This window comes from Sabethes cyaneus, chromosome 1 (assembly GCF_943734655.1).
Source record: "Sabethes cyaneus chromosome 1, idSabCyanKW18_F2, whole genome shotgun sequence".
NCBI classification, from domain to species: domain Eukaryota; kingdom Metazoa; phylum Arthropoda; class Insecta; order Diptera; family Culicidae; genus Sabethes; species Sabethes cyaneus.
This window is the reverse complement of record NC_071353.1, coordinates 31,683,766-31,711,278: the sequence shown is the minus strand read 5'-3', so window position 1 is coordinate 31,711,278 and position 27,513 is coordinate 31,683,766. Positions and strand designations below refer to the sequence as shown.

Here is a 27,513-nt window from a genome sequence, read left to right as displayed (position 1 = left end):
CGGCCAAAACAGTACAGAACAAGCAGCAGCAGGGGTTTTTAGATACTCGTTTACGTAAATTTCTTACAACGAAAATGGGAATCTCCTTCCAATTACTGTATAAAAAAAACTGCTCATGAAGCTGTTTGAAGTCTGTTTTGACTTAGGTTTCGTCGTCCATCACTACGCTAATAAAATACATTATAATTACATAAGGTTGTACGAGGCTGTGATAAATATCATTCAATATCAAGTATAAATCATAGCATCTCATACACTCAAACTATATTATATGTTCGAATACTGTGTCTGCAATATATTGGTTAGAGATTTTTGATGATTGCACTAATCAGGGACATAGAGATTGATAGATTATTGCAAAATTTTAGGATTCGCTACCCGAAATACGTGCGGCACCATGTCAGCTAATGTACGAAATAGTTCTTCAGAAATATCATGCGGCAATAGTAATTGCAATGTGTTCAGTTCTGCTCCACCCCAGCTGGCTGATTCGATCATGAACCCTTTAGCACACTTGAAGACTAATTCAGCACGGCGCACACACCAGCTGACTGTCATGTCCTGAAAAACGATAAGTAGGAACTAAATGTCTGCTTTCGATGGAGTTTTATCTAGAATAATAATTACTTATACCTACATCTTAAAAGTAAATAACAAAAATTATCTAAATTACCAAAAATAAGAACTAGTAAAAGAAGTACAAATTGAGTGTATTAGATTAATTATGTTGTACAATTTGAACCCCGTGCGACATATTAGTTTAGTCCGATATTATTGTTCAAATTTTTCATTTTAATTCGATTAGATGACTGACTGTTTTTTATTATTGATTGTAGAAGCTATTGCCATATTTAATCGATATATAAGAAAGCAGAAATTGGCAGTGATAATATAAAAAAGAGTCTCAAACTATCACAATTACCTCTGACATGGTGTGTCTTAACAACGCTGGAATCGTTAGTGTTGTGACATCGTGTCGGCTGGAAATTTTCAATATGTTGCGCAATCCCAAAATAACCGGATGGCGGGAGTTAATTTCGCTCGGGCTTTGGAATGTTTCGTCAGAAATTAGATGAAAGATCACATGCGAGTGAGAAAGGTTCGAGTGACGTGTGATAAATACGTCTCCTGGTTTTAACCGGCAACCGTTTTTGGAATCTCGCTCAACATCGACAGTCTGTCTGAGCTTGCGTAGATCTTCCTGAATCTTTTCAATTTGATATTCTACTTGATCAAAATGAAACTCTGTTGACATGTTGGCACTTCGTCGTATTTCCGAATCTGGGGAAACTTTTCCGGAAGGCGTGAGCACCACTATTCCACAAAGGGAGCTCGAATATAATCCCAAAGCAACATTTGGACCTCCGAAGCTGTTATCTCCATACAACGGACTACACAAATCCGAAAGTTTTGTACTTAGAATTCGAATATTGTGCATGTGCTTTAATTGCGATCCCAGATGTATAGTGAAGCTTTCCTCCATCGATGGTCCTTGAGTAGAAATCATTGACCAGCGATTTCCAATTTGAGTGGGGCTATTCGATTCCACTAGAAAGTTATCAATGTGTGTAATCCAGTTTCGATATTCATATTTCTGATGACCCCTCGTGGATTCCAATTCTGATTCGCATTGTTTGCGAATCATATTCTGCATGCCATACTGCTTAGATAAAATGTGATTGATATTTTCGGAAGTTACAGAAATGTCTAGGAGCTTCATCTGAATATATAATTAATTATTAAACAATTAATATATCTATGTTTATCTCACCTTAGCTTCGATTTCCTCCTGGTGTAATGTATTCATAGTTGTTATTTGTTGGGTCATTTGAGCAGTCAAATTTGTTATTGTTTTAGCATAATCCCGTTCTCTAGTCAAAATCTCAGATAAGACTGATGAGTGCACTAGCTGGTGATAACTTTGTGCAAATATCTCATCATCCGACGGTCCGACTCGATCGGCATATTCTAGTATTTCATCCTTGTATAACTTTTCCAACTCCAGAGCCAATGAATCAACGTCAATTTGTCCTGTTTCAAGCTTTTCAAGAGCAATTTTATCTTGTTCATCATAAAACTTTTGATTTTCCATACGTATAAAATGCTTAAGAGTTATTTTCAAATGTTTGTCAGCTCGCAAAAACTTCATTATAGGATCCATTCGTTTGGCTACTATCCGGTGTGCCAGCTCATCCGTACTTTTGGTGTAAGGAATCTCCACAGGATATGTTAATTTTGCATTTGAATCGTTGTAGTTTTTGAACTCATAGTGGAATTCGACTGTTTTCTCGCACTGCACACTCATAGTAGAAAAGGCTATATATTATATTTTTAAATATTTTTATACACCTTTTAAATTGCGCTTCACTTTTGCAAAACTTATATTTTATACTAATTTCCAACTAAGCGAATGGCGATTGTTCATTGTTTTTCTTATTTGCTTCGATTTAGAGTAAAATTAAACCCAGTAAACCTGATGGGTGAGCTAAAGCCCTAATACAAAGTTTGGCAATACGCTCACTTTCACCAGAAGTGGAACAATTCATAGTACACCACTATTTATTTCATCATATTATAAGTATTTACGGTATTTACCACGTTACCATTGCACCCCATATTGGGTAGTATTTGCGCAAACTATGATTAAAAATGTAACTCTGTCTACAAAACCGCTAACACTATACTCAAAGCTGAGTATGCCAAATGCCAAATCACTCAAATCACTTTTTAGGTTGAGCGGTTCCATGGAAGGAAGTGCACTGGGCTGTTTCGTGACCAACATTTCATTGTATGGCCCAAGTCCAACTCGTAAACAAACCACCAGGTGCTGTCAAATGCTCTGTTTCACTCACAGGTTTCACACGTTCACAGTGACAGCCTAGGTCACAGCATTGCGAGCATTTTACACTGGATTTTTTTGGATTTTACAACTACCAAGGACCGCAAGCCGCAAAGACCGCATCAAGCACCACAAGTCTCGCAAGTGCAAGAACAAGAAGTACAAGCAAGTAGAGCAATTCAGTTCTCTACAAGCAAGCAGTAATCAGAGTAATAGAATAACCAAAATCGTCAGGACGTCCATCCGTTTCCAATTTTTAAATGAGTCGCTAGTAGTTTATCGTTTTAAAGTTACGACAGGTTAGCGTATAAAATAGTCGCAATATAGGATAACTACATTTTGTGCTATTTTCGCGATTTTGACAATCAACGATCTATCGGGAATACAATTTTATAGTGTTTTAAGTGGCTTTGAAAAAATACGTCTATTTGGGTATTTTCCAAAAAGACATTAACATCTATTGACAAAGCTTTAATTAAAGCGGAAAATAAAGCTAAGAAATCACTGTTACAATGGCTGTAAGTACTAAATAGTCGATTACTAGGTATATGCGCTTACTCCGATGTTTTCCATTTCGCGCCAAATACACATAGCAAGCTAACGAGGACACGCGTATGTCAGACGGTGAGCTGTCAGATCGATCACCTTGCAAGACGGACAGCAAAACAACAATTAGCCTGGAACCTTTATCGGCTTCAATTTTTAGTATTCGACAGAAAACAAAGGAATCGTGTGTTAACGAAGCTCAGCTTCAACTAAAGGAGGCAACGGGTTTGAAGCATACATCAAAATCATGGAATGATGTGGTTGAAGAGGAAGAGTTTGCTAAACTAACCACAGTAAGTTGCTTTTGAACTATATTCTGCTTTTTAATAACTACTAACAGTATCAATTAAACATTGTTTTTGTTTTACGACCGTTACAGGAAACTGAAGAGTCTATTAAGCCTCCAATACCAGACCTTGATCTGGCAGTTTCTGATTCTAAGATGTCCATAGAGGATAGCAGTAGTAATAGTAGCAACAGTCTATCTAGCCGGCAAATTGAAATAGATATATTAGGTAAGTAGCCAAATAAAGGGTTGAGGTTATGGATTGCTTGATCGGAGGATTCTGATTCCGCAAATTATTTTTTTCATTACACTCGATAGATTCTGCCAATGTGGAAAAATACGAAAAGCTGGTTCGGACAGACAAAATAAAATCTCCATTTAAGCGTCGTCTTTCGGGTGGTGGAGGAGACGAAGATAACGACGGTCATGCTAGATTTAGTGGAGAAGAAGACAACTGTGATGAAATGTCGGGGAAAAATACACACAAAAAGACGAAGAAACACGAGGAAGATCACGGTAGAGAACGCTTCCGGCGGGACAGTAATAGCTCGGGTGACGGTAGTAGTAGTCAGGGCAGTCGCAAACCAGTGGAATACGAAAAAGATGTAGCCATTCTTGTTCGGCGCCAAAAGCAGATCGACTATGGTAAAAATACGCTTGGTTATGACAACTACCTAAAGCAAGTACCGCGGTAGGTTTGATCGTGGTAATTTTTACTTTTGATGTCAAAATGTGATTTTTTTATTGTTACAGGGATCAGCGCACGAAAGATCACCCGAAAACTCCGCCAAAGCATATAAAGTACAGTCGTCGTGCCTGGGATGGATTAATTAAAGTCTGGCGTAAACAGTTGCATTGTTTCGATCCAAACGGCATGTAAGTAGCTATACATCGTAACATCCAGTGTTATCATTGATTGACTTTGAAATGCTGGCTATGATACCTACTGGTTTCGATACAAACTTCGCTCAAATTCTTGGTATTATGCTACCTACAATTTGCCAGGTAGATTGATAAGTATTCATTATATACCTACATTCAATTGATATTCCTACAATTGTTTTCTACTTGCATTTCTTTAAAAGTATTTTAATCTAAAAATTTGTCTAATTTGTTGCTGAACATCAGGTAAAAAGTGAGTTAAAAATTCACTTAGAAAAAAGAACTTATTCCGAAAATCTCACCTTAAGAAAAACCATACATTTTTTTAAAATCTACCAATTTATCGTGATAGCAAAAAGCATATTTTTGGACAAAATGATTGCATTTGGGTTGACTAGAATAAGCTTCTCATAAAATTGGACAGATTTAAAATTTTTTGAAACGATGGTTTTTAGAATTGATGGAGCGACGGTAGGGGAAAGTAATGAAAATTTTTGGGAAAGGAGGGGAAAGAGTGGAAAGGAAGGGGGGGGGAGTAATAGGTAGCTACGCTTAACAAGTTGTCGTTGTGACTCCTATCTTTTGTCCAATGCTGGAAGGTGCATGGGTCGAACCAAGCTATAATCAGAGATTATAATCGGATTTAAACCTACAACACCTGCCAGGGCGTGTGGCTCGCTGGTACCCGTGTACCTTTGTTGTGGGTTCAAATCCGGCTATAAACTTTGATTATAGCTTGGTTCGACCCATGCACCTTCCAGCGTTGGACAAAAGATAGGAGTCACAACGACAACTTGTTAAGCGTAGCTACCTATTACCCCCACCCCCCCCTTTCTTTCCACTCTTTCCCAAAAAATTTCATTACTTTCCCCTACCGTCCCTCCATCAATTGTAAAAACCATCGTTTCAAAAAATATTAATATTAATGCCTGACCGCATTTTAAGGTCAAAGACTAAAACACGAGTTTGGTCAATGGACAGATTTGCTAAAATTGTTTTTTTTTGTTTCAGACCAGAGGCAGATAACTAGACACCTTCGCTAGCAGTACACCTTTTTTTCTATGTTGCATTTGTGCCCTCGGTTTAAACTAGCAATTATTCGTATGCTAGGAAAATAATTTGGTTGGCTATTTCAAGAGTAAAGGTGATTGTCTACAAACGTCATCACTACGGCACTTTGCACAAGGAACTTTACGGAATGTCTTTATAGTACAGTTACTCCGTAGCAGCTGTATCTAGTTCTTCGAAACTCATAAGTGTTGAATGTCGCTGGTAATGGGCAGCCAACTTTTGTAGTGTTCGAGTCTTGTGTTTCGTATTAAAGCTAAAACATAAATATTTACATGTACAACATTTATTGTTTGTTTTCAATACATCCTAAGAGCGATATTATTTTATCTAATTTTTGATTTTGCCGAACCTCCATTGCCTTAAGTTTAATATCGATTGCTCCTTCCAGTTCAGCTATTTTAGCATCGATGTACTGCTTGATTACAATCTTATCGAAAAATGATGAAGATTCAGGTGCTGGGTGTTGCTCCATATCATCAGGATCTATGCTTCTTCTATCCGTTTGAACAGCACTTTTTGAACATAAGGTTGTATTGTTGTTGAACGTATTTTGTTTATGTACAGTAGATAACACTTGTTGAGCTTGTCTTTCCATTGATGCTAGCAGGAAAGCTTTGCATTTTACTGCTTTTTCCGATAATTCTGTATCGTCTAAATGGCATGCCAGCATTGCTTGATTTATTGAGTCTTCGTTGCCTAAGAAATTCGATTTCTTCATTAGTATGAGATGTGTACCATATAAACAGAGGTTTTTTCCTGGTGCAATGATGTAGCGAAGAGTTACGTCAAATGTTGGTTTACTTGCGTCGAATGAAATGTCGAAACGATAAAGTTTAGATTCCGCATCGAAAATTAATTCCCCATGGTGTGTATTGTTGTATTCCTGTGACTTGCCGATGTACAATTCGATGGTGCAACATTCTGCAATCAATGCTATTGCAGTTAACTGATATCCTGGATGAATACTAATTACTTGCTCGCAGAAACTTTGATCCTCTCCGGACTCTAAAACCAAACATGAATCGGGATCTAGCAAATCGTCCTGTGAAATGCTGTGTATAATTGTTAGGATGCAGTTACTAGATTACCATAAGATATTACTCACGATAAAGCAGTTTCAAACGATTTCAGGCTAAAAGTGACTTGATTATTTTGATCACCATCAACAACTTCCCAGTTGTACTTGGAGCGAAACAGGCTGGTCATCTTTCCGCCGTTAACATGTAGAATCGGTAGAATCCTAGGACTAGAATCATATACAAACAACAAACAAGCCAATTTTTATGCAAAATCAGTTGCGTTTTTGGCTATTGCTACCGTAGAACGAATTATAGGTAGGTACTAGATCATTGTTTCTTAATAATTAAAACTGATGGTTTTATAAAATTAGGTATACAAATCTACTGAATTCATTAAATTCCGGTTGTCTAAATTACGTCTAATGTTAATTTGTGTACATTAAGATGTTGTAGAATACAGATGCAGATACACACTTCTCTCAGAGAAGCAAAACATGTTTTGACAGTTTTGACAGCATATAAAATCATCATCACCTTTGATGATCGCGATAATCATCCTGGTCGAACGGGTCGAACACAGAAAATGACACCTACTCCTGTCAGAAAGACAGCATAAAATTTTCAGTTCCTTCACACGGTTTCTTGAGAAAAATCAGAAATATCCTTGTTAGTGAGAAAATAATAGTTTTTAAGCTCATTTGCCGTGTTTTATAGATTGCACAAGTTATTATGGCTGATGAGGGATGTTAAATTGTAAATGTAAACTTTAGTTTTTAATTGAAGCACGAATATAAGTGGAAATATGGAAATATGTTGATGGGAAACTTTGCTTGAGAACTTATGCTGAAAAGTTTTACGGTAAGATAGGTAAGAACATCCGTGTGTTTAAAATCAAATGGAAAACCAGACCATTTCCGATTAAACGTGCTGGGTATAAATTATAGTATAAAATGCAAGCAAAATCGAAATACCATATATTCTGCACCTACTTGGAAAGCTTGATGCAGGCATTTTTTTATGAATATGAAGCTCACCTACACATTGAAAACACCAAAGGAAAATGTAAACAAGCATGCTTCAGATATCAAGTCAACATAACTGTGCAGCAGAGCTGCCACAAATACAGATATTTGTGCATACATAAATTAGGGACCCATCAATTATTTCAGTTGCTGTGATTTCTGGCTCTACCAATGTTCCTGAATTTTAAAGTAGTCCATAAACTATTTATGTTATTTAAAAGATTAGATCGAGAAAATTAAATACTCCGGAGAAAACGGTAGGGTCCCAAATTTATGCATGCACAAATATCTGTATTTATGGCAGCTCTGCTGTGCAGCCAGAAGTGAATTTATACTAAGGTGCAGTAAGCAATAATGGATATTTTGATACACCGAATAGTTCTCAGGATTAACAGGATTTGTGCGATTAAACAGTTCTCGGATTAATCTTTAGATTTTATTCAGTTTTCCACAAGCTAATATAGAATATAGTGTTACAGGGATACCTCGATATAAGACAACCTCGTTATAAAACAACCTCGATATAAGACAATTCGATATAAGACAATTTTTACCTCGATATAAGACAAATTGCTTTGACATAGTTGGTAACGACACCTGAGCCAATTTTCCAATCCAAAACCGGCGCCATAAAAATGTTCATTTTTTCTAAATATTGCTAAAAACTGTAAAAAACTAATAGCTCAAACAATAAAAAATAGTTCAAAAAATGTAAACACACAACACAGAACAAAATTGGCGACTGCTAATGCAAAAATGTTTAAAAAAATCATGTTTCGATATAAGACAATTTCGATATAAGACAACTTTTTGAAATTATAAATTGTCTTATATCGAGGTATACCTGTAGTTCATTTAGGCATTTCCCTCAAAAAATGAGACGCGTTGTACCTGTACCACCACTGTGATTATAAAACTGAAGGCGCAAAAGAAACGAAGAGTGTCTTTCAACGCTGTGTGCGTTCATTGCTGATAGCTATTAGTGGCTATAGTGAATATCAGCACCGACAAACAGATCTGACTCTTTAAATTTAGTCTTGGTTTGGAATTCTTCGTACTGGTCATGGCGGCGCCAAATACTTGCCTTTACGGCTTCTGCAAGAAGTGTAATTCAATGTTTTATATCATTGATTATAGATTGTGTTAGGGTGCATGTAAAATATGCATAAGATAATTCTAGTATAAGAATTCTAGTAATTTATTTCTATTTTAACTATTGTTTAACTACATATTAAACTATTAACTATTCCAGATCTGTCATTTTCTACTAGAAAATATGGACTGGTACTACAAACTGCTTGCGCGGCGGCCACATTTCGTAGTGGTTTCAGTCGGTGTATTTTCTGTAGCGTGTATAATGGTAGCATTGATGACCAGAAAGTTACCTGATTTTGATGATCCTACGCTGGGCTTCGAAGCTCGGGGAACGTCGATTGGAAAACGGTGGACTACGTGGCGTAATTTATTGGAAGAAACGAGCCCTAGTGGGAGACTCATTTGTAATCCAAAAGAGCTAGAGGATCAGCTGAGTGCTGATTTCAACTACGAGTTTCGCATCCGAAAACGGAAGAAAGGACGTAAAAAAACAAATGATTATGGTAAAAAACGCAATAGATTGAACAAAAGCATTAGAATTCTTAAAGAGCTATCTAATAACAAATCGTCCAATGGAGAGCTAATCAGTTATGAGGAGTACGATAATGGTACATTTACTAGTAGACACGACAATTGGGAATATGGAAAAAATATGTCATTCTATGCTGAGGAAAATGGCAACAAAACAATGGAAAAGAAGCGTGCCAAATGGGACACGCTTAGAAATTTGAAGCCGCCGCCGGATGCAATAGAGATGCACATTCCAGCTGATGGATTTTTCTGTGAATCGCCCAGTAAGTTTTGTATTACTTTAAAAAACTACGAGGAATTTAATTAAATGTTTGTACTATGGCATTACAGATAAAGAGTTTGCCCACTTTGTAGTGCAACGAGTTAATCATAACTTAAATGACACTTTGTTTGAGCTGAATGCTTTTTTGGCCATGTGTGACCTGGAGCAACGTATCATAAACACGGAACACTACACGAGCCTTTGTCAGAAAGAACTTACCAGTGACAATTGTTGTCGACCATGGTCGGTAGTAAATTACGTGACGTTTCTTTCGAATAAAACTTCCTGCTTCGAGCTGGACGAGGAGGATATTGCGATGGTCAAAACATTGCTGTTTGATTGCTACCAGTACTATCACAACATGAAATTAAGCAATGATTGCGTTCGATCAAATTGTGTTGTGCCGACCGAATGCAAGCAACATAATGCGGTATATAACATTTTACATTATCTGGCCGATGCAGAGTTTATTAAACTGAATGTAAGAAATGAGTCTTAGTGTGGTTTTGGAATGTTCTACTGTTAATGTTAATTTCTTTTAGGAATCTGCCGAATTTCTTAGTGCAACAATGATTTTTTTACCAATTGCAAGGAGTATCAAAACACTGGAATTTTACCATAATTTGCGACAAGAGTAAGTAGCATATTATTTAAATTACGATTTTGATGTAGCAGTTGCCGGTAGCGATAAGGCCGACACTTCACTCCAGTTTCGATAGGCGCTCTGCAATGTAAAATGAAACAATCATGTAACGTGATAGTTTTAAGAATAACTTCCGTTAAATGTTTGGAAAAAGTTGTTCATTCCGGCCACTTAAACTCACCGCCGACGTGGTTGGTTTGAATTCCCAACCGGCAGGTATGGGAATTTCAAGTTTTTGTGCTCGAATCTTTTTTCTTTTTATGTCGAGAGAATCGAGCGTCCTGTTTGATCCGCAAAAGTGTCTGCGATAGGTTGAGTTTTGCTGGTCCAGTCTGTTTTGCTGTAGTATGTCTATTTTCAAATCCTTTCCTTCGAAATATTGTTGATAAACAGCTTTGTGTTGTCCCTTTAGCCGCGCGGTGAACTGCTCGTAACTTTCCGCTTCCGTGTGTTTCCAAGCAGGTAGTTCGGTGGGTGATTGAAGATATAGGTTGTTAAATTCGTAACCGCTAAGCAGATGCGGATCGGTTGAATCCATTGCCGTTTTAATAGGAATTGCTTTGTAGATGTGTGGTTTCCACAGGCCCGGATGTTCTGGTATCTTCCGATATAGCGGTTTCTCAAATTCGGTTAACGAATTCATAATTTGGCCTTTTTTTTATTTTTCCAGAAACCTTCAAAACGAATTAGTAGCAGTGGTTGCTATCGATATGGGTTTAAAAAATGCGCTGTTTGACGAATGTCTTCTCAGAGACGGTTGGTTGGTTGGATTGGGTGCAATTTTTGTGGTCGTTTCTATGTGGCTCTACACAAGATCGCTTTTTGTCACAATAATGACCGTGATTGCTGTGATTTTCTCACTCGGAGTAGCCTACTTCTTTTATGCACTGATATTCGAGTTGTCGTTCTTTCCGTTTATGAACGTGCTGGCGGTCGTGGTGATAGTTGGTATGTACAATAAATACGACAATATTTTTCATTTGCTTTATAATAGTTTAATTTCTGTTGCAGGAATCGGAGCCGATGATGCGTTTATATTTTTGAAAATATGGCAGTGCGCTATGGAAGACCGTTTAAAAACGGGTGCCATTGCGATGGACCCATCAACAGCCTCTTTCGTGGCGGAAGGTGGTACAACTCGATCGGATACGTTAGTCGGTATTATAGCTAGAACACTGAAACATGCTGCCTTGTCAATGCTAGTTACATCTCTGACAACAGCGGCAGCATTCTATGCCTCTTATGTGAGCTCTATCACAGCTGTTCGGTGTTTTGGGTAAGCTCATTAATAGCAAAATGTTTCTAATAATTCGAAAACACTATTTTCCAGTATATTTTCTGGCACAGCTGTAATGGCTAACTATTTACTGATGGTGACCTGGCTACCCGCTTGTGTTTCGATTGCGGAACGAATATCATTTTTCTCGCTTATCAAACCAGTGGAGAACTTTGTTGACAAGCTTACGTATCCTTTCAAAACAGTTAGTCAATTTGGTAGAAAAATAGAGGATATCATTATATCGTTGGTAATTAAGGTTCCATTATTGTGGATTGTTCTCTTAGGTGAGATTTTTTTGAGATTCATGGAGGAAAAGTTATTCGAGTAAGCCTCTTATACTTAAACAGGTGCTACTGGTGTGATGAGTGGTGTGATAGTGCTATACTGGCCCAAGTTAAGACTCCCGGACTCGCCGGATTTTAGGCTATTTATCAGCAGTCACCCATTTGAACGATACGACAGTGAATACAAGGAGCAGTTTTGGTTCGAAAAGGTTTACATAGTAAGTACCTATAAGTTGACTGCTAATATATACCTGCATAACCAAGTTTGAAACTATAACTTCAACATTAAATTTATTTTTAATCACTGTTCTTGAGTTGTTGTGTATCATTCATTTAAAACAATTCGCGTAACTGGTCAGTTAAAGTTATAAAATTGTATACTTTCTAGGCGACAGATACCTTCAAGTTACCGCTGCGCTTCGTATGGGGTGTTCAGCCGGTCGATAGTGGAAATTTCCTGGATCCAGAAAGCCGAGGTTCGCTTTATTTCGACGAAAGTTTTAACATTAGCGCACCGGAATCGCAGCAGTGGCTGTTAACATTCTGCAAGAGTCTTAAAAATCAGACCTTCTATCAGATGAGCTACGGTTTGCTGCTGCCGAATTGCTTCATCGAGAATTTCGTCAACTGGATGTCGCGACGGTGCAATGACTTTATGGGCGAGATCGATCGAACGCCTTGCTGTGAGGCATCTTCCTTCCCATTTGCCCCGGATGTATTCGACCATTGTTTGCCAGAGTCGATTTCCAGTCTATATGAAACCCCAAGGCAGTTCTTCATTCCTGGAGTCGCTGGGCCGAAGTTTGCTAGACAACCGTACGGGAATACTAGTGGACCTGCAATTGTTAAGGCAGTAGTAATCGAATATGAAAGTAATCAGGTTTTTACAATGTCTTACACAGAGATTGATGCTTTTGTCAAAACAGTGGAAGATTGGTTAGAACGGATGTTAGCCGACGCACCGCCTGGGATGAAGAATGCCTGGTTCATAAGTGAACTAGAGTTTTTTGATTTACAGGATACACTGTCCACCGGGACTATGGTCGCCATTTGTATGGCAATGGGTGTAGCACTGCTAGTCCTGCTTTTAGTGACGTTGAATGTGTTGATTAGTTTATACGCTGTAGTGACAGTTACGTTTACGATTTTGACGACGGTAGCCGTTCTAGTGCTACTGGGTTGGAAACTGAATGTGTTGGAGAGTGTAGCTGTTAGTACTGCAATAGGTTTAGCGGTAGATTTTAGCTTACATTACGGCGTCCATTACAGACTCTCGACTGATTCGGATCGAAAGTCTTCGACATACTATTCGTTGACTAGAATGATTGGTCCTACTGCCATGGCTGCAATCACTACCGCAGTCGCTGGGGCATTGATGTTGCCCTCGAACGTGCTCGCGTATATTCAAATAGGTGTATTTTTAGTGATCGTTATGTCCACTAGCTGGATATATGCCACATTCTTTCTGATGAGCCTGCTCCGAGTCATTGGACCACAGTTTGGCTTCGGTCAGTTTCGTTACCCAAAGCTTCGAGGAGGCCTTCGAGAGAATACCAAAGCTCATATTGAGACTGCTACTCGACAAAATCATTTACATCACCAAAATACGGTTTCCGAGCAGCTGTTATCCAATTCCAGCTCGGCAGCCGGAGAACTAGTTGGATCCGAGTCCCATGAATTGGACTCCCTCACATCTAACTCTATTATCAAACCCATCAATCTAGATATTTCTAGACCTATCAATTTTGACAGAGCTTTTAAGAAAAAGTATTCGTTACCTCGAGAGCACAGCCCATCAACAGCTAGTGCAATAACGGTGGTTTTACCAGATGACGTGGATTTCAAGAGTGGATAAAGAATTTGCAGACTATATATTTTTGTTGCAGAAGAACCCTATTGCATTTGGGGGTTTTCATAGCTGATACATGTGCAATTGTCAAACATATTTCAGTGAAAATATTAGAAGTTTTAACGTTTTTTGAATTGGTTTTTTTCTTCGGTCAACTCAGTTGACTACGTTGCTTTAAGGTTCAAACACGTGTCATTGTATTTTTTTACCTCCAGAGTTTTTACTCTTGAAATCAAATAAGAATCAATGACGCGTTAGTAAATCTTAAAATACACGTTTGTGTCAGAAGAGTAAGCGGCGGACCCTTCATAAAAGCAATACCATTTTTGACTTTCACTACTAATTAGAGATTCAGGTTTACGTTCTGATACCTATATTAGAGGAAACATAGAGAATATTTTATAAATAATAATAATACTACCTTTTTCAGCACAATGCTTTTTTTTTAGATTATGTGGTTTAACGAAATTCATAGTTCGGCTAATTTACATTTATTATATGTTTAATCTATCTGAAACATAGTGTTACAAACTTAAATATCCAATGACTCCAGCCTTTTGTACTGACCAATATCTGTTATTGACGTAGTATTTACTGTTTTAACAAATCAACAAGTATTTTTTATTTTGTAGTAGAATAACTACTGTGCCAAAATATATTGAGGAAACAGAAGGCCAACTTGTATCGGCGTTTCGTTCACGTTTCGCAGTTTTCATTGGAATAAATCAAGATCTATGACAATACCTAATAGATTACATTTGTGCTGTGTACTTTTGTAGGAACAATCGCCGTAAATACGTAAAAATTATTTAGTTTCAATTATTTTAGTATATCAAATAATGCTCGTAAAAAGCATTCTACTCGGTGCCATCGATGTTTATGTTTTTTGTTGATAATACAATCAGTGTACTGAACAATGTATAAGAATACCTACCTGTCTGTTAGTGTGTATAATGACAACATATTCAATGGACTATATCGCATAGAAGAATGCGCATAGGATCTCAACAAATCATTATATTTATACGTTTTTTACCAGAAACAAAGCATACGTTAGGTAGCGATGTTAGGTCAAAGCAAAGCATTTCTCAAAGTTGTAGCAGAATGTGCAAAGTACATATAAACCATCCTCTCTTCCACGCGAGTAAAAGGAAGACGACACCGTGAAAAGTAAACCGTAACGCTCAAAATATTGTGAAACAATTATATAGAACATTTTGTGATATATACATAATAGGTGACAATGCAGAACTATACTTTTACTTTGACGCGAGCTGTAGATGCAGAAAACAGAATACAAACTATTTGAAATTGATATCTGTTAGTACTTTCCAAAAAAGAAAAGCTCCCAATGTGTGAATGTGTGAACCATTGATTAAATTTCGTTACAAATGTTTTCATGCTGTACACTATGAACGACTTTTAAGTTCATTGCTTCTGAATTTCTGATAAATCAATCGGTAAGTTTCGAGTTCACTATTAAATCCTAAATTGAGCGAGTATGAAATGGAGAAGACAACATAAAGCGCCCAACATACTCCAGCCATCCCAAGTACCCACCTGAATAGCACCTCCACGTGGCCATACCCAGTAATGCAATGCTGCATGATCCCCGACAGCCTGATCTTATAGTAACGTATGCATTAAAAAAATAGACTTTTTTTGGATGGTGATAAAAAAAACTAATACAGCTAATTGAGTTTGATAAATTTCCCATAGAAGGTTTATATTAGCTTACTTGCAAAAAAATTCTACAGCTCTATCAGTCGAATTTTAACCGTGATGGCGAAAACAGTGAAGCTACTCCGTTCAGTAGTGTACGCGTTCAAAGAACGGTACCCCACCGCGTCGAAAACGGACATCGTGTGTCACTTTGTGGACGCCGGCTACGCCCGTTCCTGCATCTACAACATCTTGGCACTGTTGGACAACAACCAAAGCATCGAAAGAAAGCCCGGTTCCGGACGGCCGACGATCCTGAGCGATAAGAAGCTCCAAAGGATGCTGAAGAGGAAGACCGAGGGAAAAGTAGCTACGTCGCTGCGTTCACTTGGGCGGGAGGTCGGTGCAACCGGCCGAACAGTGAAAAAGTACCTGGTAAACATGGACATACATGTCAGGAAGCGGCAGCCCCGTCCACTGGTCTTGGTGCTGCAGGCAATGACGCAGCGGCAGCGGCTGAAGAAGATGGTCAAGACGATTTTCCCGGCGAATCGCAACGTGGCGGTGGTGATGGACGACGAGGCCTATCTAACCCTGGATGGCAACGACTGGTAGGGCACTTCGAATTTTAGTTCCCCCACGAAGGAAGTGAGCTCCGAGGTGAAGTTCATTTCACACACAAAGTTCTCCAAGAAGGTGCTGCTGTGGCTGACAATCAGCGAGAAGGGGATGTTAAAGTCGCTCTTCTTTCGCTCCGGCCTGGCCGTGAACGGAGAAATTCATAGTACATAGTGCCTACCGGAAGTTGCGTCGTTGCGAAGACGCGGTGTTCTGGCAGGATCTGGTGTCGGCCCACCACTCGAAGCGTTCGTTGAAGGAGCTGGAGCGGCTGAATATCGAAGTCGGCGAACCCGCCCAACGTCCCCCAGCTGCGTCCTATTGAGAATTTCTGGGCAAACCTGAAGCGTAAGATCTACTCCAATAACTTTGTCGCGAAAACTGAGGAGGAATTGATAAATAAAACGAAGAAAGAACTCAAAAACATGCCTACATGCATGGTTTCGTCCGCATTGGCGAATGTCTCGGTTAACGCAAGGGCGTAGAATTTTATAATTACCTTCCATGGGAAATTTAGCAAACTTAATTAGCTGTCTTAGTTATTTTTATCGTATTCTTTATACGTTATAAAAATGACTCTGTTGCAACACGGCACTCCCCTGGCTAAGGAGGCTGGCTGACAGACCCCTGGCCTGATGTTCGCAATGTGAGCAGGCTGACAGACCCTTGGTCTGACGTTTAATATCGTGTACGGTGGAAGAAAAAATGTAAACAAACTTACAGAAAAATTAAGAGGAAGAACATTGTACCGGTGAGAAATAAAACTAAAGCGAGAAGAAATTAGTGATATATAAAAATAAACAGATTGCTGAGGTGCGGTTTAGTGTTTACAGTAGGGAGAAGATTGACCTGTAAGTAAGAAAATGAAATAGACGATAAATGATGCTGATTAAAGTTATACTTACCTGCAGAACGCGATTCCCATGAAGTTAGAGGTTAGCCGGAAGAAAACGTACTCACCTGTTAAACCTGTTAAATTGTAAGTTGCTGAAAAAGAGGATCATAGATTTAGAAAATACTTACCATATTACCTACCGTGTTTATCTGCAGAACCTGGACATCAAATAAGTCAGCTAGAGTTAGTTCATTGATCGTTATAGCGTGAAGCAGGAGTGGAAAGCGAAAGATTAAAGGAGGCATTAGAACCACTTCTTGTAAGTAAACGAAAAGAATGAAAATAATGGTTAAACTTTATCAATAAAATTATTGTAGTTTGAGCGACACAAAATAAAGGTCTGCTACAAAAAGGGTTTCTTTCGAAACAGACTCTATCTGTCCGCTTCTGCGTTATAAAAATGTGTCTTTCTGTCCGCTATAGACTCAAAAACTACTGGATCGATTCTCACGAAAATTTGCATTTGGTACCCCGATCCAGCTCTTTCTGTACTCCATACTGGCCCTATTTACCAGCATTTTCGACAGTTACAGTGCCGCAATCCTGTCATAAATCAATGACGTTGTTAATTAGCATAACCGCTGCTTGGACCTCTGTGGGCTGCCGTCCTCTATGATTTATCGCGATAAAGCTGCCTCAAATTCTACAAAGATATGCAGCTTATTCGCTGTTATTTCTAGCGTGTTTCGTCATGAAAACACTTTAAGATGGCCTTGGTACGGCTACCTATCTACACCCTAAAAGCTAAAAAGAGTCAAGAAAATTTTATTCGGAACATTCGGCATGGACAAAGGCGACGAAATAAGGACATGGAATGGAAACTTGGTACCTGGAACTGCAGATCGCTAAATTTCGTTGGTGGCGACAGGGTCTAAGCATATCCACGAGAGAGAATTTGGCCAAGTATCCACGAGCGCGGAATGATTTGATCACGATCCTGAGGAGGAAAAAGCGCCAGAAGGAGGACATAGATCGTTAGGAGCTAGAACAACTATTCCGGGCTAATGACACGGGCAAGTTTTACGAGAAAGAACCAAACTCGCAAGGGCTACAAACCCAAACCTGACTTGTGTAGGGACGAGGGAGGGGATCTAACCACAAACGAGCATGAGGTGGTAGACCGGTGGAAGCAGTATTTCGATGAGCACCTCAACGGCGATATAGCAGCAGGAGACGCAATGGAAGTTAACTTCCGAGTGCCTACAAACGACAACAGCGTGCCGGCTCCCGATCTCGAAGAGATCCGGCGAGAAAATCGTCAGCTAAAGAATAATAGAGTCGCCGGAAAGGACCGACTCACGGCAGAGCTCTACAAAAATGGCCAAGAAACGCTAGCAACGGCACTTCATTTGATAATTTCTAGGATTTATGAGGAGGAGAAACTACCGGAGAAGCGGATGAAAGATGCAGTCTGTCCCATGAACCAAAAGGGCGACCGACTAGATAATTACCGCGGTATCACGTTGGGCAACTTCGCCTACAAGGTGTTCTCCCAGATTTTGTTGCGTCGTCTATGCTCAATAGCAAGAGAGTTCGTAAGGCAGTATCAGACGGGCTTCACGGGGTCCCGTGCTACCACGGATCAAATCTTTACTCTCCGACAAATCCTCCAGTCGAGACTAATGTCTCCAATGTCGAGAGTACAACGTGCTCACGCATCATATTTTCGTGGATTTTAGGGTAGCATACGATACAGTTGAACGAGAACAGCTATGGCAGATAATGCACGAATACGATTTTCCGAACAAACTGACGCGGCTGATCAAAGCTACTTTGGAGCGCGTAATGTGCTACGCGCGAGTTTCGGGGACACTTTCGAGTCCTTTCGTCCTTTCGGCAAGGAGATGGACTGTCCTGTATGTTATTCAATATCGCTATTGAAGATGTGATCCGGCGAGCGGGCATCGAAACAAGAGGCACGATCTTCAGCAAGAGTAGCCAACTCCTAGCCTTCGCAGAGGGCTGGTACCGAATGGCCGAAACACAAATGGCCGAATCACGAATGGCCGAAATCCAAATGGCCGAATTTCAATAACAGTCACAGAAGGCCGAATCACGAATGGCCGAATCACGAATGGCCGAATCACGAAAGGCCGAATCGCGTAAGGCCGTATCACGAATGGCCGAATCACGAAAGGCCGAAATTTTTCGGAATGCCTAAATAACTACTCAATAAAAAACCATGAATTGGCAAGTAGTTAACAAATAACTTTAATCAAACAAAAAACAAACTACTACTATTAAACAAACGAAACATGCTTTACGAACGTCTTTGTTTAGCGCTTAATAAAAGCGCAACTGCGTCAACAAAATTTTTGCTGCTCATTTTATGAGCATTAACACATTTCGAGTAGATTTTTTCGTCTATTTCTCGGCGCGAATTCGGAACATCCCCCTGAAGAATTCTAAGGATGTTCCCCTTTATCGCATTTTGCTCCACCCGAAGCTCTGTGATGATCCTGGTCATTGACAGGTGATGGGAACCAACAATGGTTGTCCATCGTTGGTGCCATGCTTCCAAGTTGTTTGTGTTCCGCGGTAGCTTGTCAATGATAGGCTTAAAATTTGACCACAGAGTGGGGTGAAACAATGGCCTGTTGTTCCGGTTCCTCCCACTTATGTAAGTATTCCGAAAATATTTCTTGATTATAAACACATCTTCATTATAAGGTGCGAGACGTATTTACCGTGTGAGTAGCAAATGTTTCCTAGATGATTCAGGGCGAGACGGCCGTAGGCCGCGAGTGTGCGCCGGTGACCCGCCGTCGGAAGCGCCGGCCACTGCGGGGGGGCAGCCCCCCCCCGCAGAAACCACTACTATTTAGGTGCATGCATTTTCCTTGGTTTACTGTCTATTAGGGATTATCCCTTAGTTAAGTCCGAACGAGCGGTAGCGAGTAAGGACAGCATGTATCCAACGTTTGCACAGGTTGAAGACTATGAATATTTTCGGTCGAATATGACATTCGGCCATTCGTGTTTCGGCCATTTGTGATTCGGCCATTCACAATTCGGCCTTTTGTGATTCGGCCATTCGTGATTCAGCCATTTGATATGTTATGCCATTCGTTATTTCGGCCATTTGTGTTTCGGCCATTCGTGATTCGGCCATTTGTGTTTCGGCCATTCGTAGGTAATCCTTCACAGACGACCTCGAGATCATTACTAGAAACCTAAGGATGGCGGAGGCAATCAACGCCAGACTAAACACGGGGGCTAGGAGGATAAGGTTACAAATCAATGCGTTGAAAACCAAATATATGGTAGGAAGAGGGTGGTTGATGAGTTCATATATTTGGGACCTTTGGTCACCGCTGATGGGTATGAAATGGAGAGAGTTACCTGGAAGGAGCGTCAAACATAGCTCTGGCTCTCTCAAGCTCCCACCTGGCGCCTCCACGCAGATCTAAGTCAAATGATGACGGTCGATGGCCTTACCCGGAAATGCTTCATGTACTTACTGAAGCAGCTAAGCTAGGAGGTGCGAACTAGAGCGCCTGTTCTCCAGGTGAGGGGCGGCTCACACAGCGTCTGTCTCGTAACGGGCGGCTGAATATGAAATGCTGTATCCCGCAAGCTATACCTAAGATGGCAGACCCATCAGCGGGATGTAGGTATCGCGACCCCGGTGAGGTAGTATACCGAAAACTCAATTACCACGAACAAAGAAATTCAGGACGGAACAATCGGTATAGGACACGGCAAGGGACAAGGAAACGATTAAGGGATAACGATTGGAAACTTGGTACCTGGAATGTCCGAACTCTCCATGAACCGGCACGGGCTGGCTTGCTTGCTCGAGAGCTGCATCAACTCGGAGTGGAGATCGCTGCTATTCAGGAAGTTCGGTGGCCAAATTCCGGAGAAAGGGAGTTCCGTGCAGTAGACCCTATTGCAGGCACTTCTTTTAAGTACCACATCTACTACAGTGGCGGTAAGAAAGCTGAACATGGAGTCGGTTTCGTAGTGTTGGGAAAACAAAAGCAACGAGTTATCCGGTGGAGGCCCGTAGATGACCGTATATGCGTGTTGAGGATTAAGGGCAAATTCTTCAACTATAGCCTAATCAACTTATACGCACCGACAAATGATAAATCCGATGATGCTAAAGACGAGTTTTACGACAAGCTTGAGAGGACCTATGGAGAGTGCCCAAAACACGACGTGAAAATCATCATCGGAGATGCAAACGCGCAGATCGGGAGGGAGGAATTCTTCCGTCCAGTTATTGGAAGACATAGCCTGCATCTGTCGACCAATGATAACGGTCTGAGGCTCATAAATTTTGCCGCGGCCAGAGGGATGGCCATCTGTAGCACCTACTTTCCACGTTTGAATATTCGGAAACAAACCTGGAGGCATCCAAATGGAGACTCTAGCTCTCAGATCGATCATGTCTTGATTGACGGTCGACACTTTTCGGATGTTATCGATGTACGGTCTTTTCGTGGACCAAATATCGACTCTGACCACTATCTCGTAGTGAGTAAGATTCGCGCAAGGCTGTCGAACACGGCGAAAGCTCGCACTGAAAGGACGCTGCGTTTCAACATCCAGCGGTTAACGGCAGACGGCGTTGCAGTGGAGTACGCCAGGAAGCTCGACCAGCGAATCGCAGAACAGCAGGTAGAAGAAGAAGATATAAATGGGCTGTGGAGGAACATCCATGGTGCCATCCAAACAACAGCGAGAGAGGTGGTAGGCACGACGCGTGGAAGACAGCGTAACAGCTGGTTTGATGCCGAATGCCAGAGAGTGACAGACGAAAAGAACCAGGCCAGGAGTCGCATGCTCACTGCGGCAACGCGTCAAAACAGAGAGAGATACAGAGAGACTAGAGCTGCGGAAAAAAGAATCCATCGTCTAAAGAAACGCGAGTACGAGGAGCACGTGCTTGCCGGCGCAGAGGAGCGATACGCCAGCAACGACACACGGAGTTTCTATAAAACGGTGAGAAGCAGGAATTTTGCCATGCCTGTGATGTGCAATGATAGTGCTGGCAACCTGCTTACCGACAAAACGGCGGTAGCAGCCAGGTGGAAGGAGCACTTCCAGACACTATTGAATGGAGAGGTAAATGAGGAGATCAGCAGGGACAGGATAGAAATTGTAAGCGATGGTCAAGCTGTGGAGCCACCAACACAGGAAGAGGTTAAGAAGGCAATCAGTGAGCTGAAAAACGGTAAGGCTGTTGGGAAGGACGGTATCCCGGCTGAACTTCTAAAAGCGGGGAGCGAGCGGCTGTACGAAGCAATCCACCGGATCATTGTCAGGATCTGGGAGGAAGAACAAATGCCGGAGGAGTGGTTGGATGGCCTCATTTGCCCAATTTTCAAAAAGGGACATCGAATGGAGTGTAAAAACTATCGAGGAATTACATTGCTCAATTCTGCCTACAAGGTGCTTTCCCGTATCCTGTTCTGCAGACTGAGACCGTTAGCGGAGTCCTTCGTCGGCGAGTACCAAGCGGGTTTTCGTGAGGGTCGCTCCACGACGGATCAGATGTTTACCCTGCGCCAGTTGCTAGACAAGTTCCGGGAGTACAACTTGCAGACACACCATCTGTTTGTGGATTTTAAAGTGGCGTACGATTCAGTTAAACGAAATGAGCTGTGGCAGATAATGCTAGAACATGGTTTTCCGACGAAACTAGTTACGCTGATTCGTGCGACGCTGGATGGATCCAAATCATGCGTTAGAATAGCGGGTGAGACCTCAGCTGCTTTCGTGACGTTGGATGGACTGAAGCAAGGGGACGCACTCTCTAACCTGCTATTCAACATTGCCTTGGAAGGTGCATTACGAAGAGCAAACGTGGAAAGGAATGGAACTATCATCACGAAATCTCACATGCTTCTTGGTTTTGCGGATGACGTCGATATCATCGGAATCAACCGTAGAGCAGTAGAAGAGGCCTTTAGGCCCTTTAAAAGGGAAGCAGCGAGATTGGGACTTACCATTAATACCGCCAAAACGAAGTACATGGTTGCTGGTAGGGAACGTGAGAGCTCAAGTGGTGTTGGTGCCGAGGTGGAGTTAGATGGGGAACGATATGAAGTAGTGGAGGAATTTATATACCTTGGTACACTCGTGACATGTGACAACGATGTAAGCCGCGAAGTGAAACGACGAGTTGCAGCCGCGAATCGGGCTTTCTACGGATTACGTAGCCAGCTGAAGTCCCGTCGTTTGCAAATTCGCACAAAACTGGCGCTCTACAGAACACTAATCCTCCCGGTGGCCCTTTACGGACACGAATCATGGACGCTAAAGGAAGCTGATCGGCGAGTGCTTGGGGTTTTTGAGCGTAAAATTCTGCGATCTATACTTGGTGGCAAAATGGAAAATGGAGTGTGGCGCAGACGCATGAATCACGAGCTGTACCAAGTATACAAATATGCTGATATAGTGAAGGTAGTGCAATGTGGCAGGCTGCGGTGGGCTGGACACGTGGCCAGAATGCCCGATGAAAGAGTAGCCAAAACTATTTTCAGCAGAGAACCAGGAAGAGGCCGTAGACTCCGAGGCAGACCCCGCACCCGGTGGGTGTGTGCTGTCGAAGACGATGCACGTTCAGCTGGTGTTCGTGGGGATTGGAGAACGGCAGCCCAGGACCGACGGTACTGGAGGACTATAATTCGTTCGGCGCAGGATCGGTAACGGACCGTTGCCACTAAAGTAAGTAAGTAAGGTCACCGCTGATAATAATACGAGTAAGGAGATCCAACGACGCATTTTAGCTGGAAATCGAGCCTACTTTTCCCTCCGCAAGACGCTTCGATCCAGGTGCATACGTCGCCACACAAAGCTGACGATGTACAAAACGCTAATAAGATCGGTAGTCCTCTACGGACTTGAGACAATAACTTTACTTACGTCAGATATACGTGCACTAGCCGTATTTGAACGAAAGGTGTTGCGGACTGTTTTTGGCGGAGTATAAACAGAAAGCGGAGAGTGGCGGAGGCATATGAATCACGAACTACAGGCACTGTTTGGAGAGATTCCCATCGTACACTTGGCGATAGTTGCGAGACCACGGAGGGCCGGCCACGTCGCAAGGATGCTGTACGACTGAGCAGGGAAACCAGTTCTCTTCAAGAACTCCACCGGCACCAGGAATAGAGGGGCCCAACGTGCTAGCGTATGCATTAAAAAAATGGACTTTTTTCGGATGGTGATAAAAAATAACTATGACATCTAATTGAGTTTGGTAAATTTCCCATGGAAGGTAATCATATTAACTTACTTGCAACAAAATTCTACGCCCTTGCGAGCGGCCTTCCAGCAGTTAACCGGAACATTCACTATGGCGGACGACAACATGCATGTTTTTGAGTTCTTTCTTCGTTTTATTTATCAATTTCTCCTCAGTTTTCACAACAAAATTGTTGGAGTAGATCTTACGCTTCAGGTTTGTCCAGAAATTCTTGATAGGACGCAGCTGGGGGACGCTGGGCGGGTTCGCCAATTTGGGTACTAGCCGCTCCATATCCTCCAACGATCGCTTCGACTAGTGGGCCGACGCCAGATCCGGCCAGAACACCACGTCATCGCCCTTATGGTATTTCTTGATGAACGATACCACTTCCGGCAGGCATTTCGTACTTTAAAATTCCCCGTTCACGACCAGTCCGGAGCGAAAGTAGAGCGGCTTTGACTTCCCCTTCTCGCTGATTGTCAGCCACAGCAGCACCTTCTTGAGGAACTTGGTGTGTGAAATGAACTTCACCTCGGAGCTCACTTCCTTCGTAGGGAAAGTAAAACACGAAGTGCCTTGTCAGTCGTTGCCATCCAGGGTTAGATAGGTCTCGTCATTCATCACCACCGCCACGTCACAATTCGCTGGGAAAATCGTCTTGACCATCTTCTGCACCCGCTGCCGCTGCATCATTGCCTGCGGCTCCGAGACCAGTGGACATAACTGCCGCTTCTTCACATGTATGTCCATGTTCGCTAGGTACTTTTTCACTGTTTGTTTGGCCGGGTGCACCGATCTCCCGGCCAAGCGCACGCAGTGATGTAGCTACTTTTTCCTCGGTCTTTCTCTTCAGCATCCTTTGGAGCTTCTTGTCGCTCAGGGTCGTCAGCCGTCCGGAACCGGGTTTTCTTTCGACGCTCTGATTGTTGTCCACTAGTGCCAAGATGTTGTAGATGCCGACACGGACGTATCCATTTTTTTAATGCATGCGTTAGATTGCTCGACCAAGTTGAAACCGTTTTGCGTACGTCGAGACGCGCAACGAATTGGCGAGGAATAACCCAGGACCGAATACAATGGAGTGGAATTCTTGAGACGGCAAGAGCCACTACGGCTTTCGGCTGCTAAAGTAAGTAAGTACCAGCGACGAAGCCGACTGCGCTGCAAGTAACGTCCCATCGTTCGATCAAGCTCTGAGTGATCTGGGTATACACAACGAGATGATCTTCACTGCCGCTACGCAACTGAAGTTCTCCTTCAATTCCGGGCCAGATGAAATTCCGTCCATTTTCCTGATGAAGCACATCTCTTGTTTGCTAAAAGAGTGTCCATGGTAAAATTCCAACACACAAAATTAATTCGCGAAATTTGAGTTTTTTCCGATTGCTTTAGCATTTAGATTGTTTTAGCATCTTTATTTAATTTAATTTCGCCTCTGTATCCGAATGCTCGAACTTAGGCCTTAACTGCACTCATAAGGTTTTGCACAACCTCAAAATCGACATATTTTTGCATATTTACCCATGCTTTCTTCATTTTTTCAACTGGTTTGACTACTTTAGGACGTTTCAGAAGATTCTGCTTCAGAACAGTCCAGTATTTCTCGATTAGCCGTAACTACGGTGTTTTTGGGGGGTTAAGATCTTTCGGCACGAAATTGTCATTATTTGTCTTATTCCTAATACTCCAGCACGTCCTTTGCGTAATGGCATAAGGCCAAATCCGGCCAGAAGATCGTAAGACAGCTGTGAGATTTCAAAAAAGGACAAAAAGTCGCTTTTGGACATATTCTTTCAAATACACTTGTCCATTCATGGTATCTTTGCACTATGGGCCAGAAATTCAAATTCCGGGATAAAAATATTTGCGGTTGAACGGCATGTCAATGCTCAATGTGGTCTTCGGCAATTTTTTGAACGAAAAAATGATGCATCTTTTGAAGGGGTTGTCCAATAATTAGGTGTTACCTTAACAACAATTTAAGTAATAACTTTTTGAGTAAATTTTCTTTCACCTTTTCGGTTTCAAAATGTTGAAGATGTACCAATTTTAAGTATTTTGTCTGAATATATCAAACTTCTACCTTTTACCCATTTTCAGCAATAGACCTTTGTTTATAAACGACCCCTCAAATTACATTTCTTCTTGTAACATGTTTATTTCAACAGACAGCTCAATGTGATGTTCAAGAAAACATTTTGCACATAAAAGAGGAATATTTTTGCTGAAGATTGTTTTGCTTTATCTGCATTAATTAATAAGATATAACTGATTTCAGGTTAAAAAACGTCTGATGAAAAATCCAATTTCCATTGACAAAAACTTTAAAAATTATTTGCAATGGCCTAATTAAAAAAAAATCTGCAAGAGTTGCAAAACATACTAAAATAAGCAACTTTGCTGAATAAAGTAACTATCTATCAACAACAAATCCTCCAGGACCCTGGGACCTTCGTCGGTTGTCCTGGCGAAATCCTCAGCACTTACCGAGCTACGAAAAGCGATGTCTAGTGATCCACCTGAATATTCTTTCTACACGGAGGGATACATCTAAAGCCCTGCTAGCTGCCGATACTGTGCGATTGATTTTTTGGATTTTGCATGCAGTCTTTATGCTTAAAACAAAAGTTTTGTTCAAGAAAATCACCCTTATTCTGCGAGTCACGTGACTCAATATGACAATTGGCATTCGCCGTGACTCGCCACGGCGAGTCGTATTTTCAACCGTGTCACCTAGGTAACAAACCCCTGTCACCTAAGTCAATTAGTCACGTCACTCGCCTCGCAGAATAAGGGTGAATATATTCATGATGTTCTGATAGATGATAAAAAATTAATGACGCGTGTTTAAACCTTAAAATAATCAATAAACAATCTGTGAGTGGTTCTAATTTAGAACTAGAACTAGAAGTCTTCAAATTCCTTACTAATCTACTACATATCATAAAATGCCAATACTTTTTATTCAAAATTAAATTGTTCAAACGGGTTTTCGTCACTTACCAACATGGTTGTATTCTTCTTCAGTTGTGAGTATTCTGTGAGTAGTTCTAATCATGTTTTCATTATATATGCTACATACTTCCATTCATTCACGTTGGCTCTTGCGGCGGTGCATTGTTGAAAGTTCATTCTTCAGTTAATGGACTTTTGAAAGCAATCGTCAGCATGTTTTCTATTTACGTGCAGCGAGTAGAAGTTTTTTCTCACTCGATCGAACGTATTTTTAATTTCACCTGCCGAGCCTACTGAAAGCTCGCATAACTTTGGTATATTTGAACATTTTTGCTTCTAGCTCAATTTCTTCTATTCAGCTTGATTCATAACGTCATTTGCTAAAACATTCTCGAATATCTTGAAATTTTGTTTCGTTTTTAACTGTTAATCGTCGGGAATATAAAACGTTCAACTCATTTTAAAATGTTCGTGTTTGATTAACTGGTATAACTAATTACGAAACAAATTCCAGATCAGCGTGTGGGTTACCTTTGTGCATTTTGTTTTGTTTGGTTATTTAAAACTTTTTTTT

At 41.1% G+C, this 27,513-nt stretch overlaps 4 protein-coding genes across 6 annotated transcripts; 2 read left to right on the top strand and 2 right to left on the bottom strand.

Moving 5' to 3' along the window:
• Nucleotides 1-254: 254 nt before the first annotated feature.
• Nucleotides 255-2,778, bottom strand: LOC128732757 (protein C12orf4 homolog). Of its 2 annotated transcripts, none has more exons than XM_053826101.1 (3): nucleotides 1,772-2,778; nucleotides 923-1,720; nucleotides 255-561 (listed from the first exon to the last, which is right to left on the bottom strand). In XM_053826101.1, the coding sequence occupies exons 1-3, from the start codon at nucleotides 2,303-2,305 to the stop codon at nucleotides 352-354; spliced, it is 1,542 nt and encodes a 513-aa protein (XP_053682076.1). In that variant the 5' UTR covers nucleotides 2,306-2,778; the 3' UTR covers nucleotides 255-351. The 2 variants fall into 2 exon arrangements, with proteins under 2 accessions (XP_053682076.1, XP_053682077.1); XM_053826102.1 differs by having other exon boundaries at nucleotides 923-1,660.
• Nucleotides 2,779-3,351: 573 nt separating this feature from the next.
• On the top strand, nucleotides 3,352-5,943 carry LOC128745538 (histone RNA hairpin-binding protein). Its single transcript, XM_053842613.1, has 6 exons — nucleotides 3,352-3,357; nucleotides 3,433-3,678; nucleotides 3,765-3,900; nucleotides 3,990-4,362; nucleotides 4,425-4,547; nucleotides 5,565-5,943. The coding sequence occupies exons 1-6, from the start codon at nucleotides 3,352-3,354 to the stop codon at nucleotides 5,581-5,583; spliced, it is 903 nt and encodes a 300-aa protein (XP_053698588.1). The 3' UTR covers nucleotides 5,584-5,943.
• Nucleotides 5,908-7,035, bottom strand: LOC128745537 (uncharacterized). The gene is made up of 3 exons (XM_053842611.1): nucleotides 6,942-7,035; nucleotides 6,730-6,870; nucleotides 5,908-6,676 (listed from the first exon to the last, which is right to left on the bottom strand). Exons 2-3 carry the CDS (start codon nucleotides 6,828-6,830, stop codon nucleotides 5,908-5,910), a joined length of 870 nt encoding a protein of 289 aa, XP_053698586.1. The 5' UTR covers nucleotides 6,831-6,870; nucleotides 6,942-7,035.
• A 272-nt stretch (nucleotides 7,036-7,307) lies between these two features.
• Nucleotides 7,308-14,185, top strand: LOC128732752 (protein dispatched). 2 transcript variants are annotated; one of them, XM_053826092.1, is made up of 9 exons: nucleotides 7,308-7,501; nucleotides 8,918-9,554; nucleotides 9,622-10,034; nucleotides 10,096-10,187; nucleotides 10,867-11,144; nucleotides 11,208-11,472; nucleotides 11,527-11,759; nucleotides 11,823-11,977; nucleotides 12,148-14,185. In XM_053826092.1, exons 1-9 carry the CDS (start codon nucleotides 7,484-7,486, stop codon nucleotides 13,612-13,614), a joined length of 3,558 nt encoding a protein of 1,185 aa, XP_053682067.1. In that variant the 5' UTR covers nucleotides 7,308-7,483; the 3' UTR covers nucleotides 13,615-14,185. The 2 variants fall into 2 exon arrangements, with proteins under 2 accessions (XP_053682067.1, XP_053682068.1); XM_053826093.1 differs by having other exon boundaries at nucleotides 7,308-7,510.
• Nucleotides 14,186-27,513: the final 13,328 nt, after the last annotated feature.

Bases quoted from the DNA above. Each gene is read 5' to 3' on its own strand.
- LOC128732757 (XM_053826101.1), bottom strand. From the start codon at position 2,305: ATGAGTGTGCAGTGCGAGAAAACAGTCGAATTCCACTATGAGTTCAAA. The intron at 1,721-1,771 runs GTGAGATAAACA...TTATATATTCAG, and splicing joins AGGAGGAAATCGAAGCTAAG to ATGAAGCTCCTAGACATTTC. The intron at 562-922 runs GTAATTGTGATA...ATCGTTTTTCAG, and splicing joins TAAGACACACCATGTCAGAG to GACATGACAGTCAGCTGGTG.
- LOC128745538 (XM_053842613.1), top strand. The intron at 3,679-3,764 runs GTAAGTTGCTTT...CGACCGTTACAG, and splicing joins AGTTTGCTAAACTAACCACA to GAAACTGAAGAGTCTATTAA. The intron at 3,901-3,989 runs GTAAGTAGCCAA...TACACTCGATAG, and splicing joins AATTGAAATAGATATATTAG to ATTCTGCCAATGTGGAAAAA.
- LOC128745537 (XM_053842611.1), bottom strand. From the start codon at position 6,830: ATGACCAGCCTGTTTCGCTCCAAGTACAACTGGGAAGTTGTTGATGGT. The intron at 6,677-6,729 runs GTGAGTAATATC...AATTATACACAG, and splicing joins TCGTTTGAAACTGCTTTATC to CATTTCACAGGACGATTTGC.
- LOC128732752 (XM_053826092.1), top strand. The intron at 11,145-11,207 runs GTATGTACAATA...TTTCTGTTGCAG, and splicing joins GGCGGTCGTGGTGATAGTTG to GAATCGGAGCCGATGATGCG. The intron at 11,473-11,526 runs GTAAGCTCATTA...ACTATTTTCCAG, and splicing joins ACAGCTGTTCGGTGTTTTGG to TATATTTTCTGGCACAGCTG.